Below are 15,114 nucleotides of genomic sequence, written 5' to 3'. Positions count from 1 at the left end.
CAGCCCTTCAAAGGATAATAACAGAAAAAAACCAATACAAGGACGGAAATCACGCCCTAGAAAAATCAAGAAAGTAATCCCTCAACAAACCAAAAAGAAGACAGCCACAAGAACAGAATGCCAACTCTAACAACAAAAATAAAAGGATGCAACNATTACTTTTCCTTAATATCTCTTTCCTGTCTTTAAGCACTATAAAGCCCATTTTATTTTGTTGGTTTTGTTTGGTTTGTTTGTAGATACCATTGCATCTGTCTAATACTTAATAAAATTGCTCAGATTCAATATTCAGTTTTAGGGAGGGTTTCTATGTTTTCTTTTAGGTGTTGAGGAAAGTAGAGGACCTCTATCAACATCCAGCCAGATACTATTTTTTAAGTACATCTTATTTTAGAACATTTTTTCCACTTCTCATTGTGTTTTATTTTAAAGATTTGTTTTCTTAATTATGTGTCTGGGTGTATGTACACATGGGAACGGGTGAGCACAGAGGCCAAAAGATGGCATTGAATCCCCGGGAGCATCCCAGAGCCATCCCCCAGAGCTCACACTGCCTGGAGCGGGTGCTGGGAACCAACCTTAGGTCCCCTGGAAGAGCAGTTGGTACTCTTTTTTGTTTTTTGTTTTTGTTTTTTTGTTTGTTTGTTTTTCAAGACAGGGTTTCTCTGTGTAGCCCTGGCTATCCTAGAACTCACTTTGTAGACCAGGCTGACCTCAAACTCAGAAATCCGCTTGCCTCTGCCTCTGCCTCTGCCTCTGCCTCCCAAGTGCTGGGATTAAAGGCATGCACCACCATGCCTGGCGCGGCCAGTACTCTTAACTGGAGCTATCTCTCCAGCTCCCTACATGTTAGTGAATGATTTGTTCTTATTGGTTGTTTAAGAATGTCATGCATATATGCCATATGTAGAACAATTTCATATTAATAGAAAACTTAGAGAGAGAACATAGCCTCCCCTTGTACCCCGCACCATGTTTCCTCTACTTTTAGCATCTTACATTATCACACTGTGTTTGCTGTAGTTGATGATCATTGCTGCACTCTGTCTCCAAGAGGCTCCTTTGTTCACCTTTCCTGACTCTTTACCAAATACCTTTCTTGTTCTGGGTCCCAAGATTCCCTGCTGTCTTTAGATATCATGCTTTAAGCTTCTCTTGGATGTCCACATTTCATGATTTCCTTTTTTTAAAAGTATTATGGCTTGTTTTGGAGGGGAGTTAGTAATTTTCTTATTTTTTTCTGAGAACTTCACACATGACCACTGTATCTACATCACTCTTGCCTCTCCCTCTCTCCCTTAAACTCCTCTCTGGTTCCCCATCCCCCAAGCTCATTATCATTTCTTTATGTTACACACATGCATGCACACATACACACACACACACACACACACACACACACACATACACACACACACCACACACACACACTTTAACCTACCTAGTCCACTTAGCTTTGATTGTATGTCCATGAGACAGTGTTCCAGAGTGAGCATGTCTTATGTCTCTCTATCGGGATTGGCTGCTGTTTTCTCAAGCTTAGACTCTGATTCTAGACGCTGGTGAGGATGGCCACGGGTGACATGGGTGGTTCGCATCAGAATGACTTACCCTTGACCTTGACACCCTGGCTGAAGTAATGCTCTCAGGTTTCCCACTGCAGCTCTGAGCTGCTCTGATACCTTCTTTCCTTAACTGCACTCTTTGGATATGCAAAGCTGTCCCCAACAGTGGAGTGCTATGTTCCATTTCCTTGAGGGGGAACTAGCTACTCAAATTACTTAGTATTTGTTTTCTGCATAATCTTCCCAATTTTCTATAAATCTCTTTATCTCTCTCTCTCATTTGGGGGTTATAATCCATTATTGCTTTATTTATCAGATACTATCTTATGTCAGAGCCTAAGAAAACAGTTTCTTAACAACAAAAAGCGAGTGTGGAGGCTGGAAGATGATCCAGTCACTACAGCATTTGCACAGGAGCATGAATACCTAAGTTTGATCCCTAGAAACCATGTGCAGAGCTGTGCAGTTCAAGTGTGAGCTTGCCATCCCAGCACTAGGAAGGAAGAGACAGGTCTATCTTGGGACTCACTGTCCAGTCTAATTGGTAAGCCCCAGGTCAGAGGGAGACGCGGTCTTAAAAATACAAAATAGAACGTATCTGAGGAACAAAACTCAGGGTTGACCTCCACGGGTACTGAACACACACATGTACATACATGTGTACACACACATGTACAGATATGCACAATGTACATATATGAGTACACATGCAGAAAGTATTTACTGATGCTGGAAATGAGTAAGTGTTGCATTTCTAATAATCCTGTCATTATCCATGTACCTCAAACACTTTAGTGGGATCTATGAGTTCTGCATGACACGATCATTAATGTACCTGTCTTAGTCACTGTTCTGTTGCTGCGAAGAGACGCCATGACTAAAGCAAAGCTTATAAAACAAAGCATTTCACTAGGGGCTGGGCTTACAGTTTCAGAAGCAGCTGAATCCATTATCATCATGGCAGGTAGAGCGGTGGCAGGCATGACAGGCATGGTGCTGGGAAAGTAGTTGAGGGCTACATCCTGATCTGCTGCCAGAAAGAGTGAGCTGGACCTCACACAGGCTGTTGAAACTTCAAAGCCCACCCCCAGTGACACACTTCCTCTAACAAGGCCACACCTACTCCAACAAGGCCAAGGCTCCCAGTCCTTCTAATCCTTTCAAATAGTACCACTCCCTGGTGACTAAGCTCTCAAACACATAAGCCTATAGGTGCCATTCTTAGTCAAACCAGCAACAGATCACCTACTGTATACAAAACACTTAATCCTTACCAAAACATACCAGATACTTCAAAATGACATGAGTCACAGTATAATGCTTCACATAATTTCAGTATATAAGAGGACAGAGGGGAGGGAGGGAAAGTGTGATGGCTGCCCTGTGTGACAAGTCTGGGGTAGAAGTGGGTACCACGTGCAGGAGAAGCATCTAATTCAGAGAGCTTTATCACAGCTGGTTTGCCGAGAAGGTAACTTCCAAGCTGTACTTTGAAAGACAATTCTCAGGAATGTTCCAGGGAGAAGGAAAGTTGCAGGTGAGAATGTAGAGGACTCTGGTGACAAGCTGTCAGAGCCACTGAACATCTCTGCACACCAGGATACGGGCAAGCATGAGGCTCCAGAGGGTGGGTCTCGAAGGACAGTTGTGATGCATGGAGGGACTTGAATTTGACTCTAAGAGAAGTAGAGAATGATTGAACAGTCTTCAGCAGAAGGGCCATGTGATTCGTTTGACATTTTAGAGGGATCATTCTGCCATCTACAGAGATTCGTGTCGCTTCTTTATAAACACAACCGTGTTTCTAACAAGAAGTTGACTGTGTTCTCACTTTATCTCCTGCTGAACAACATTTGGTGGTTTTCCCAAATCAAATCCATCTTTATAGGATTTGTCACCACTGCTGTGGTCTAACAAATGTGCTTCAGGATGGTGGATCAAGTTCCCAAACACAGCAGATGTTTGGAGGAATGAAACATGGTTCCCATGGAAACCTTAGGAAGTAACTATTACTTGGATGCACGGATTCTGGCATGCCTGGAATTTTTTTTCCCCTCTGTGGTTTGTGTTTCTGTTACTTTGGTTTTGGGGTGTGATGTTTCGGGTGCTTATGAAAGTGTTTCATTAACTGGATGTCTGTATTTGTGCCCAGCACTGTGTGATATGCCTTAGAGAGCAATCTCCTAGAACCTTTACCAAAAGAACACATGGAGAAGACAGCCAGGTTCTCACCTGACTAGTGAGCAGATGGGCTGTCATCTGGGTCTAGGAACTCGCTGAGATAGGTTTTGTGGCTTGCATCGCTCAGCTGGCTGCAGATCTGAATCCAAACTCAGGTCTGAGTTTCAAGGGCCCATGTAGTCAGCTGGGATGCAAAGGGTTGTTTGAGGACTGTCTTCTCAGTTGAAGGACTGTGCTCACCCCTGGGACCATGACAGCCACCACGATGGAAGTGGGATGAGAAGCAACATGAAATTCCTGCTTTGCACAGCAGGGAGCACATTCTGGGTGGGAAGACAGTGAGGACGGTGACTAAGGACACTGAGGAAGCCCTGTTGACTTAAAAACTTCAGGTTGCCAGGCATGGTAGCATGTGCCTTTAATCCCAGCACTCAGGAGACAGAGGCAGGCGGATCTCTGTGAATTCAAAGCCAGTGTGGTCTGCAAAGGGAACACCATGGCAGACAAAGGTACACAGAGAAACCCTGCCTCGAAAGAAAGCAAAAAACAAAACAAACAAATAAACAAAAAGTGAATGAAACATGTGGCCAGAGATCCAAACTCCTAGGGACTCCGGTGGCTTGGGTGTTAGACAGCTCATTTCACTGATCAGCTAAGTATCACAAGACTCCGAGGAGGTCACTGTACTGAGTGTTTCTTTCCTAGCACACACCTTCAGTGTGGCCCTAAAGGTCATGTCAGAGCTTTACAAAGGGCTTAGTGTAACTAATGTGCCTGTCATCGTGCCTTCGTGCTTAGATCCTTTCCCACATGTCCTTCCTGCAACACCTACACACACATGAAGTTTCTGGCACTTCCTCAAATCCCACTACTGACTGGGAACCATGTCTTCAATACTGGAGGCTCTGGGGAAAGCTTTTCATATTGAAAATGATCAGTCTATCCCCTCTCTGCCCCCTTTTTCTCTAGACCAGTGGTTCTCAACCTGTGCGTTTCAACTCCTCTGAGGGTTGAATGGCCAGTTAACAGGAGTCACCCAAGACCATCAGAAAACACTCACCTTATGATTCATAACAGTAGCAAATTTACAGATATGAAGTATCAATGAAAATAATTTTTTAATTTTCTTTTTAAAAAAGATTTATTTACTTAATATATAGAGTGTTCTGCCTGCCTATATACCTGCATGCCAGAAGAGGACATCAGACCTCATCATAGATGGTTGTGAGCCATCCTGTGGTTGCTGGGAATTGAACTCAGAGCCTCTGGAAGAACAGTCGGTGCTATCAATCTCTGAGCCATCTCTCCATCCCAACAAAAATAATTTTATGATTGGGGGGTCATCCTAACATGAGGAACTGTACTAAAGGGTCACAGTATTAGCAAAGTGAAAGCCACTGACCTTGAGGGAAGTCCTAGCAAGGCCACATAAACACCAGCATTCCTTGTGTTCTTCTGTAATCAGTGCAATGTGTCCCTCTAAAATGAGAAGCCAATTCAGGGGCCCTTTTGATTATTTTTTAAAAACCTATGGGGTGAGACACATATAAACTAGAAATAGATATTCAAGACTTGAATATGCAGAAATATGGTATTAAATGAAATTAGACCTCTAAGAATTTCAGATATATTTACATTTTAGGCTTGGAAAACCTTGGAGCATGTTGTGGTTGTTTTAGAAATAGCAATAATCGATCCAAGTTTGCTCAATTAGCCCAAAAGAATGCTGTGTTCTCCTCCGCTCTTCATAACAAACTAGAGAAACAAGCAAGCGAGGAGTTCATTAGAGACACACTTGTGAGGCATTAATACATGTAATAACTTTCATGATTAAGAAAAACAGCCTCACTTTAAAACAGAGCGTAAGAAATACGGCCGCTGTGGGAACAAAATGCTTATTTTAAAGCACGGATAAATTATAGTCCAGTATGCATGTGTAGAGAGTCACGTTGCATCATACTATCGATCACAAAGACCTCTTTAATTTCAGTGTTAATGGTTGAGATCCTCTGTGACAGACGAGTAGGACCTTAGAAAAATAGAAAAATCATTACCACGTGAAACTTTCTCCAAAGAAAATGGCTGTCTCTTTCTTCCTAATGACATTTATATGATTGAAGTGAATAGGCGTTTCCTGACAGTTATATCACAGAAATAAGCCAGTCCGCACCATCTCTTATAATAATGTTTCCCATGGGGATTAGGATGGGTTTACTCAATGTAATAATATGTAATAATCAAATGCCATATGTGTCATATATGTTAAACAGTATCTAATATGCATATACTATAATCTCACTTGGAGATCTTATCTACCAACCACAATCTTCATAATACAGAAAGGAACTAGGCAGTAATAAAAACACCAAATAAACCACAACATTCGCATGGTAGAGTTCACGTCCTGGGCTCATTTGCTCGGTTTTAGACACAATCCCTACCACAATCTTAAATTGCTATTTGTTTTGCTCATTCTTCATGGTAACCATTCTGGCCCAGTATCAAGTTGTTCTGGCCCTCTTTTTTCAGGGTCCATGGTAGGATTGCTTTTCTTCCATGGTTAGAGTGAAAAGGACTTGTAAATTGCTCTTCTAGTGGTTTAAATAAGAATGCCCCCCCCCCTAGGCTCATATATTTGATTGCTTAGTAACCAAAGAGTAGCATTATTTGAAAGGATTAGGAGGCATGGCCTTGTTGGAAGAAGTGTTTCATTGGGGTGACCTTTGAGGTTTCAAGAACCCATGCTAAGCCCAGTGTCTCTTGCTGCCTGTAGACCCTGCTGTAGCACTCAACCACTGCTCCAGCACCTGCCCACGTGCCACCATGCTCCCTAACATCATGACAGTGGACCAAACCTCTGAAACTGTAAGCAAGCCCCCAGTTAAATGATATTGGTATAAGAACTGCTGTGACCATTGTCTCTTCCCAGCAATAGAACAGTGACTAAGACACTCTGGCGGGTGGAACTTAATTGGAAAGGGAAGGTATCGTCTCCCTTCTATTCACAAGGAAACTGATCCTTGAGCTAAGAAATGAGGCCAAAATTATAAGGCCAGTGGAGTGAGGATAACGAGTTCAAAGGTCAAGCAATTCTGCTTCCCAATGCTGGCATCCTAAATGGTGAGTATTAGGAAAACCAAGTTTGTCAGCTGGACAGAAATGGCCAGTCTTGAGAATTCTTGCTGATAGTTCATTAAAGAACTGCGTCCCGTGAACAAAATGAAATGCTACCTCTGGTCCCAGAGAAAAGGGGACAATGAACTCATGCTACACGTCGATGGCAACTCAGGGATGAAGTCTGGTTTCTCTGCTCAGAAATGTAGTGGACTCACTCACATGACTGTGTGGCTTGGAAGAGCATGCTAATCAGATTGCTTTGGGAAGTCCAAAGCTTTATAGAAATATTCATTGGAACAGATTTCATGGTGGTTCTTTTTTTAAATCTCCATTTTCAATGGAATTAGGAAATGAAAAGAAATCCAGGCACAAAAATATAGTTATTAAAATAACTAAAGAAACATTTTTAGCCTTCATGAATGAAGGTATTCAGAACACATTGCGGCTTGGGAGAAGATGCAGTCAAGTTTATCTTTTTCCTCTCTGCTCACACTCTGACATCCAACCTGTAGCCTTCGGTAGAGCAAACTTGGGCCATTTTAACATGGAAAGTGCATGGGTAGGCTTTAACCAGTGGTTTTCACAGAAATGTCCCCAAACTAGCAGCATTATCAACTTTATCTGGGAACTTGTTAAACATGTAAATTCTCAGGCCCCACTCAGAGCAGCTGAATCGGGAGCTCTCTGGGATATTCTAGAGTTTGTGACCCACTGAATAACGAATGAGTTCAGGTGGGGGTTGGGGAGCTGAAACATAACGAAGTGAGGAATTTCATGGAAAGATTCCAGTGGGAAGTCTTGGCACGCTGCCGTGGGACAGTATAGTGTATAAGAGAATAGCTATCGGCCACGCCTATCAGTCAGAAGACGGAGGAAACCACTGTGTGTGAGAAATGCAGGAGCTTTGTTACATTCAGAATGTATGTAAGAAGAAGGCACGGAGACATCATTGCCTTTGACAGGTGGCCTTCTTCATCTGCCACATGAAATAGGATGGTTGGAGCCACAGGGTTGTCACTTCTGGCAAGCGCACAGGTGCTGATGTTTAGTGACTTAACGGCAAAGGCAAAGAAAGGACAGTTAGGGCATCAAACACTTAAGCATCAGTTCTGTCATGCATGAGCTGATGGGTTCTAATCAGGGATCCATTTTAAGGACTTACTTTAAAACTTAGATTGAGATTTGGAGTCAAGTCTTCAGTTTGATAGCTTTAATCTAGGTAATGAAAGACTAAGGTAATCATAGATTTGCTTCCAACAGCAATAAGCAATCAAGTAAGGCGAGGGCCCCACATGAAATGTGCTCACCAGTGTAATCGTGACTTTTCTGTTGCTGTGATAAGACGCCATGACCAACATAAGGAAGAGGGTTCATTCTTAGTCTGGAATGCTGTCCTAGAGGAATGAGAGCCCATGATGGCAAAGTGGAGGCGGTGTAACCGGCAGTGGCCAAAACTGGAAGCTGAGAGCTCACGTGTTGGAGAGCAAGCATGAAGAAGAAAGAACTGACAGGCGTGAGGCATTTAATCTCAAAGCCCACCCGCAGTGACACACTGTCTGCAGCAAGACTGCACCTCCCAACCCTTCCTAACACAGCGCCACCTACTGAGAACCAAGACCATGTGGGACAATTTTCACTCAAACCACCAGAACCAGGATGTCAAAAAACAGATGCCCAAAGTGTTTAGCACAAAGATTTAGTTATAGAAGGCACACCACAAAAATGTGCTGCTGTGAGATTCCTAAAGTCATCTATCTAATAAATATTTATTATCCCAGATTGAGCAGATCTGATTTATTCTACTTAAAATTTGAAAGTCAACTCCAAGGAGCTGGAGAGATGGCTCAGCAGTTAAACAGAAGCACTGGCTGTTCTTCCAGAAGTCTTGAGTTCAATTCCCAGCGCCTACATGGCAGCTCCCAATATAATGGAATCTAATGGCCTCTTCTGGTGTGCAGATTCATCTAGACAAAGCATTCATTCATCCATCCATTTATGGATTCATCTAGCCATTTGGACAAAGCACGCATGTATAGCAAATAAATCTTTTCCCAAAAGTTTGTCTCCATAGATTTTAAAAAATATGACATACATTTTGAAGATAATGATAAACCATTACATGGTGGACAGTTACCTAAAGTACCTCTTCGAACATTCCATCCCATTAGACAACAGGGCAGTGTCTGAAATATTTGATAATAGAAACCGATCACTCTCAGTGCAGCTGTTCAGACACCATGTTTTAAATGCACTCAACTTTGTTTTAAAACTTCCAGGAGTATATGGACCCTCGCACAGCTAGATAAACACTCTGTCAGGTCATCCCAAGTAAATTGGCTTCTCTGCAAAGATTGGCACCTTTCTTAGCTGGAGGATCACAGCTGGTGGCAAACTTTATTACGTCAGAGCCCATCAATAGAAATTATTTGGGATTTTGCTTCAAATCAGCTCAGCGAAAGTTGAGTGTTCTTTACTGTTCATTTGTCACCCAAAGCCACTTTGCCACCAGAGCCATCAATGTTTCCTATCAGTAAATAGTCATGCAGCCCCTTTCCAGGGAGACAGCCAGTCTGGACCCTCACTGCCCTTTGTTCTTCCACTCTGTGAAGCATTCTTCACACTCAGCTTCTCTGGTTAACTTTTCGATTCAGGAGCAAGTGGCTGGCCACCCAAACAGCATCTGGGGCTAGATCTGCCTTCAGCCATCTTAGGTTCCTAGAACTGCAAGACAAGCATTTGGCTCAGGTCTCACGGCACCAGGCAGAGCGCAAAGCCAGACACTCTAGTCCTGTTTATAGCTCTGTGTACTGCTCTTCTCTCCAAATAGAGTTAGTTGTCCTTTCCTGCTATGCAAACTCAAAACACAAATGCATTGACTGTTTCCTTCTGCTTTCCTGCAGCCTGATAATGGTTTTATCTTGCTGCTTCTGTTTTGCTAGGAGCTAGTTCAATCCAGAAGTTAATTAAAGTGATGGGGTTCACCAGTAGTGATTTATATGAGAAAAGGCAAAGAATGCGTAAGTCGGAGCTCATCAACAAAACTGAGTTACTAGTTTCCACTTCTAAATACTTTGTAAATTAACTGTGACACAGAAGATAAATCCATCTGGGGTAGAAGTTTCCTTGTGAAAGTTTAATGTTAGTTCAAGTGTCCCAGGGATCAGCTGTTTACTTTCTTGTGTAAGCTTTATACGAATTTTATTTAGCTGTCAGAAAAATTAACCACTGTGTATATTGCGGCCAAGCTCTCACAAGCTACCGACATTTTTCATACAGGAAGACAGTGTGGATCTTATTATAAGACTTTGCAATTTTTTTCTTCCAAACTATTAAAACACATTTAATGATTTTTTTATCTGATCAAACATACTATTATCTAAAATGTATGTTGCATCTTGATCCTTACTATGTAACTGAAAGCTTAGGAAATTGTAAACTTAATATAGCTTAGAAGTGTAGACTGATCCTTTAGCTTATTCAAGGATGCTCAAAACTAATAGTTAAAGTATATGTCTTCTGTGTGTTATTGAATTCTGTTCTTAACTATAAGAATTTGCTTGATTTTTTTGGTCATCAATTGTGCTGCATAATTTTATGCATGTATAACAGAGATAATTTTCTTTTGAAGATTGCCTGGGCTGGAAGTCGTCAGAAATTACTTCTGTTCTTTCCCTGCAATTCTGCCACAGATGGGGGGTTAATGAGGTTATGTGGTTCTATTCATTTTTGAGGACTGATATAATATAACAAAATACCACAGGCTGGATGGCTCTGACCCTGGAAATTAATCCCGTATTTCTTGAGTGTTAAGGTCAGGGTCAAGATACCAGTGGTTTGGTCTCTTTTGCAACCTTTGCTTTTGACTTACAGATGGCTATCTTCTTCATGTGTTCTTACATGGTCCCTCCTCACTCTACGTGTCATCTGTGTCCTTTGTCCTAAGGTCCTGTGCTTGTAAGAACACCATTCACATTGGACTGGGTGTACTCACAGGACCTCATTTTACCTTAATTACCCCCTCATAGATCCTGTCTCCAAATATGGCGACATTCTGGGAGTTAGGGAATTCAGTATGTGAATTTGGCGGAGTGAGAGAGACACAATTCAACTCATAGCAAAAGCATTGTGGAAAATATTCAATGCATTTGGTAAACATCCAGATTAAACATTCCGAAGGGAAACTCACTGGGAGATATGGGGATGGACAGAGGAAATGAATATCTTGGAACACAGCTGGGCATTGTCTGTAGGCTTGCTCCTAGTCCTGTTGACTTGGGTCAGGGAGAAGTTGGGTGACCATGTGACAAGGTAGTAGATAGGCTTGAACTCCAGTTTAATGGTGAATCATTTTAGCATAAGTATTTCTCATGATGTAAGCATTTATTGCCCATATGAAATACAGCTTTAACCAGTCCTTCCTGCATATGCCTTGTCTGGCATTGCTACCCATACTGCTCAGTTTATGCTCAGGTATGGTGTCTGTTATTATTTCATTAAGGAAATAGCACCTTTCCAACCTACAGATAAAGGAAGCCAGAAGAAGATTGGAGATAGAGATCATTTTCTTTTAAAATTATCTTATGCTTTATATGTCAGTTCACCAAATACACTAAGTGGCAACTGAGTGCCAAGCACACTCCTAAGGGCAGGGTCCATATTGGTGATCACAGCTAATGCTAACCTTTGATTGCATGGCCTTGTCAATCAGCTTCTCGTCGCCATGGTTACCTGAGGAAAACAGAGGCTCATGGTTTTATGGCCACTTGGCCTAACACAAGTCTGAGAGCCCAGGCTGGTGAAGAGATCTCAACTCAAGGCACCTGTGAAGAACGGGGAGACAGGAGAGAGAAACTAAGGACAAAAGGAGCCCTACGGAGCCATGTCACTAGTGACCTGCTTCTTCCAATCAGGCCCCACCCCCTATGCTTCTACCATCTCTCTGTAGCACCACCAGCCAAGGATCAAACCTTCTACCCTGAGCTCTTGGGGACTTATTTCCATAAGCCTTAGCCTTGCCCTATGTACAAAATTAGCTTGATTTATCATAGATCTGAACACAAAGAAACAAACAAGAAAGTTCTGAAAGACAGTGCAAGTTGCACACATGTTCAAGACTGTGTGTGTGTGTGTGTGTGTGTACAGTAACTTTCATGCTTCTTAGAAAAGACACATGAAACAGTAATCATAAAAATGAACAAGTATACGAAATCAGAATTTAAAACCTCAGTTCACTAAAGGCATAACCGGGCATAATGCACACCATGCACACAGTTCCCATGCCTGTAGTCTCAGCTACTGAGCTCAAGGCAGGCAGGGTGATATTCAGGCCAGCACAGCAGCCATCCTCTTAAAACAAGCAAAAAAGTGCACTGTTACACTAGACTTGGAAGCAACGTTTGTGAATATATGCACATCTATTATAGAACTTAATTCTAAAATATACAAAAAAAACCCTTTATACCTCATTTATTAATGAGTTGTATGTGAATTATAATTGAAATGAAATTACAAATGAAAAAGAAGCTAGTGTTAAGCCAGCAGAGAGCCTTAGTCTGTAATAGTTATTTGCTTCACTGATTCAAATAGTTTCAATTTAGTATTGTTAATAGGTTTTCTTTTTATTAATAATAAAGGAAGTGGAAAATTGATTTGAGGAAAGTGGAAGCATGCCTTAGTCCCATGCTAAAAAAAAAAACTGGCTGAGCACCACCTAGTGGCAGAGGTTTGAATTGCAGTTTTTGGGTTTGGTTTTGATTTCTTTGGTTAGCTGCTGATTTTAAAGACTTAATATACAAAAAGGAACTTGCAAACACTAAGAAAATCTAAGACAATAATAAAGTTAGATATAACTTTAATAAAATAGAACCAAAATTACAGAATTTTTACTGAAAAAAATACTCATCAGCAAAGATCATAATATATGATACCAGGCAAATACAGACGGGGTAGACTTTTAACTGACTATTCATATAATCAACATAAGGTAATGTATGTACATTATGTAAGTAATAACATACGTAATTGTATGCCGAATAATATACATCTACTCTTGCATTAAATTTTCCTAAGAACTCTGTGAAATACAAATCCACCCAGGGGTAATAATGTTACAACTAACATTTTGCTGGTGGAAACTCGTTTTGTTGTTAATAAGCAAACCTAACAAATGTTATTTATCTCACAATACAATGTTTTTGTGGGTCCCTTCTGAAAGTGAAAGGGAGTTGGAAAAGCTATAGAGAAAAGAAGTAAAGAGAAGGAGAACCATGGTCACAGTAGGAGACAGAGTGTTTACGTCCAGTAAACGTTACAAGGTTTCATTTGAGCATTACAATATCCTGCCATCATGTTCCTTGTTTCATACACACCTATGAACTCTGCTGCACTGCAATTAAGTTTCAAGAACTTGTTACAAGCTTTCCAGTGTAATAGAATCTTTTCCTGTTGAAAATAATAGAAAAATGCCCTCCCGCCTGGGGTTTCAGGTGGAGCCTCTGATTTTCAAGAACAGCTACTGTTGAACCTAAGGTGGCTCAATAGTACTGTGACTATGCCACTTTACAAAGGAGTTCCAAAGAGCCTGAGCAAGTTCACAGAGCTGGGAAATAATGCTCTGAAAATGTGCCTGCACATACTGTATTCAGCCACTGGGAGGCGCTGTCCCCACAGCTGTGTGCTTTCACCCGTAGCAGCGTTCCTCAAAAGTTCTTGTCAACGACTTATTAGGGTGGCATGTTGTGACATTGCTGTATCATCTAAAACAGAGTTCTAAGGCTAATTAGATTTGGGAAATGCTGAGCTACAGCTCAGAGGCAAACTGTCATTCTCCAAGGTTGGAAAGTGCAGGAAGATTTAATGGGTCCCAAGGCTGGAGATTAGACTTGAGAATGTGTTTGATAGCATATAACATGTAAAACTCACACTTTGTATACAGGTGTGTGATACATGTGTGTGTTTGCCTGAAAAATGTACTAGTACTAGCTAGCTTAACACCCACACACCTACTTGTGCTGTAAAAGAAGAACCTACCCAAGGCAGCCCATCGGGAAGTTTTTTCTTTGCCTGTTCAACTGTCCAGAACATCTGTGGCTGTCACTTCATAGACACTAGAGTTGAGTACACCTCTGGGCATCACAGATGAATCTCACAGAGGGAAGATAGATAGATAGATAGATAGATAGATAGATAGACAGACAGACACAGAAATTACATTTAACCCCCTGTGTCAGTGACTTGGGATATGGTGATAAATCATGAAAACCGATTTCTTGTTCACATGATATCATCAAGAGCAAGTTGGCCACAGCTCTACGAGGGTGTTTCCTTCATGTCTCAGGCTGCAAAAATAACCCTCTCTGGTCACGGACTTCTAATAATTCAGGGAGAAGAGAGCTGCTGAAACCATGTGATCGCCTGTAAGAGTCACATCTGTCACTTTCCCTAACATCCCTATGCCCAATAAAGGTTACACGCTAAGGCTAATGTCAGTAGGGTTAGGTATATAACCCTATTGTCACATGGGTCACCTGTACAGAGCTATAGAATCTGTCCAGTGTGTTTAACAACAAGTGGGAGTAACGGAGCAAATGAAAGTGGGGTCAGCAACCAACAGTATCCATCATAACGCACGCGCGCGCGTACACACACACACACACCCCTTGCACACACCTATTACAGAGCATTTCCCAGGAGAGGTACTCACATCCTCTGGTGACTGGTCTTGACCTGCACCATGTTCCTTTGGGAATACCGGTGTAACATAGTCAGCCTTCAGACTGTGTCACAGACGAATCTTAGTGGTCTCTTGTTGGACATCGTAGTCACTGTCAGGTCAAGGTGGTGTATGTGAGCTAAGCCCATTTTCCAGGGAGGAGAATTTGAGACAACCCCATCTTGTCCATTGCTGACATTCTGTCCTCTTCCCCATCAGGTGCTGTCGTACCACGCCACGTGTTCCAAGGCTGAAGTCGACAAGTTTAAGGTAAGGAAGAGATCGAGTTGCACTGTTAGCACACAAAGTTAAGTTTCTATCGTCCTTCTCACTGGGAATGTGAGCCACAGTCCTGGGCAGAGTGGCTTGGAATCTTATTTTTTTGTTTTTTGAGAGAGAGAGAGGTGAAAGGATTACACAGTAGAATAGTCCCTTGTGGTTTACATAAGTCGATATGTCTTCCCATGTGTTGAACATATAGCTACAGGGTGCGGGTGGGAGGAGTCTGTTTAATAGGGTAAGAATCTGGACACCTGACTT

The 15,114-nt window shown here is 41.9% G+C and overlaps 1 protein-coding gene across 2 annotated transcripts in view; it reads left to right on the top strand.

The window, feature by feature from the left end:
- Pde11a (phosphodiesterase 11A) overlaps window positions 1-15,114 on the top strand; it is a 350,512-nt gene that overhangs the window by 208,542 nt on the left and 126,856 nt on the right. For both annotated transcript variants that reach the window (XM_021181980.2, XM_029474559.1), the window contains exon 10: window positions 14,794-14,844. In XM_021181980.2, the coding sequence (XP_021037639.1) occupies window positions 14,794-14,844 (51 nt within the window). The remainder of the gene's footprint in view (window positions 1-14,793; window positions 14,845-15,114) is intronic.

Source organism: Mus caroli, chromosome 2 (genome assembly GCF_900094665.2).
Source record: "Mus caroli chromosome 2, CAROLI_EIJ_v1.1, whole genome shotgun sequence".
Lineage (NCBI taxonomy): Eukaryota > Metazoa > Chordata > Mammalia > Rodentia > Muridae > Mus > Mus caroli.
Note: the sequence above shows the minus strand (reverse complement) of the source record. Positions and strands in the feature narration are given on the sequence as shown.